The sequence below is a fragment of the Geospiza fortis genome, unplaced genomic scaffold (genome assembly GCF_000277835.1).
Source record: "Geospiza fortis unplaced genomic scaffold, GeoFor_1.0 scaffold140, whole genome shotgun sequence".
In the NCBI taxonomy this organism is placed as follows: domain Eukaryota; kingdom Metazoa; phylum Chordata; class Aves; order Passeriformes; family Thraupidae; genus Geospiza; species Geospiza fortis.
This window is the reverse complement of record NW_005054459.1, coordinates 315,119-315,488: the sequence shown is the minus strand read 5'-3', so window position 1 is coordinate 315,488 and position 370 is coordinate 315,119. Positions and strand designations below refer to the sequence as shown.

The 370-nt window shown below is 44.9% G+C and overlaps 1 protein-coding gene across 1 annotated transcript in view; it reads right to left on the bottom strand.

Annotated features, from left to right (window-relative positions):
- The window catches only part of APLP2 (amyloid beta precursor like protein 2), a 49,624-nt gene that overhangs the window by 12,310 nt on the left and 36,944 nt on the right, over nucleotides 1-370 (bottom strand). Inside the window, exon 10 of the mRNA XM_005427889.3 lies at nucleotides 1-109. This exon is cut by the window's left edge and continues 12 nt beyond it. Coding sequence (XP_005427946.3) covers nucleotides 1-109 — 109 coding nt within the window. The remainder of the gene's footprint in view (nucleotides 110-370) is intronic.

Here is a 370-nt window from a genome sequence, read left to right as displayed (position 1 = left end):
GGCGGCGATCGTTCAGCATGGCTTCCACACGAGCCAGGTGAGTCTCCACCAGCTGCTGCTTCTCACTCGCTGCTTCTTTCTCCAGAGATTTTACCATGGCCTGGAAGTGCTAGAACAAAGAAAATAATCTGTGTGAAATGCACTGTGTGATCAACACCATCTGAAACTCCTCAGAACAAACAAAGACAGTAAAACTCCACATCCAACCCATTTACAGTTAGGAGAGAAAGGCATGGAAAAATGCTGATGCAGATTTCATCTCTGCAAATTCAGTAGTGATAATTTGCCTTCCAAACTTCCTTCACAAGCCATTTCGAAGTTCTGAAGAGTGAAAAGGACCTTGCACATAAAGACTATGCTGGGGATGGGA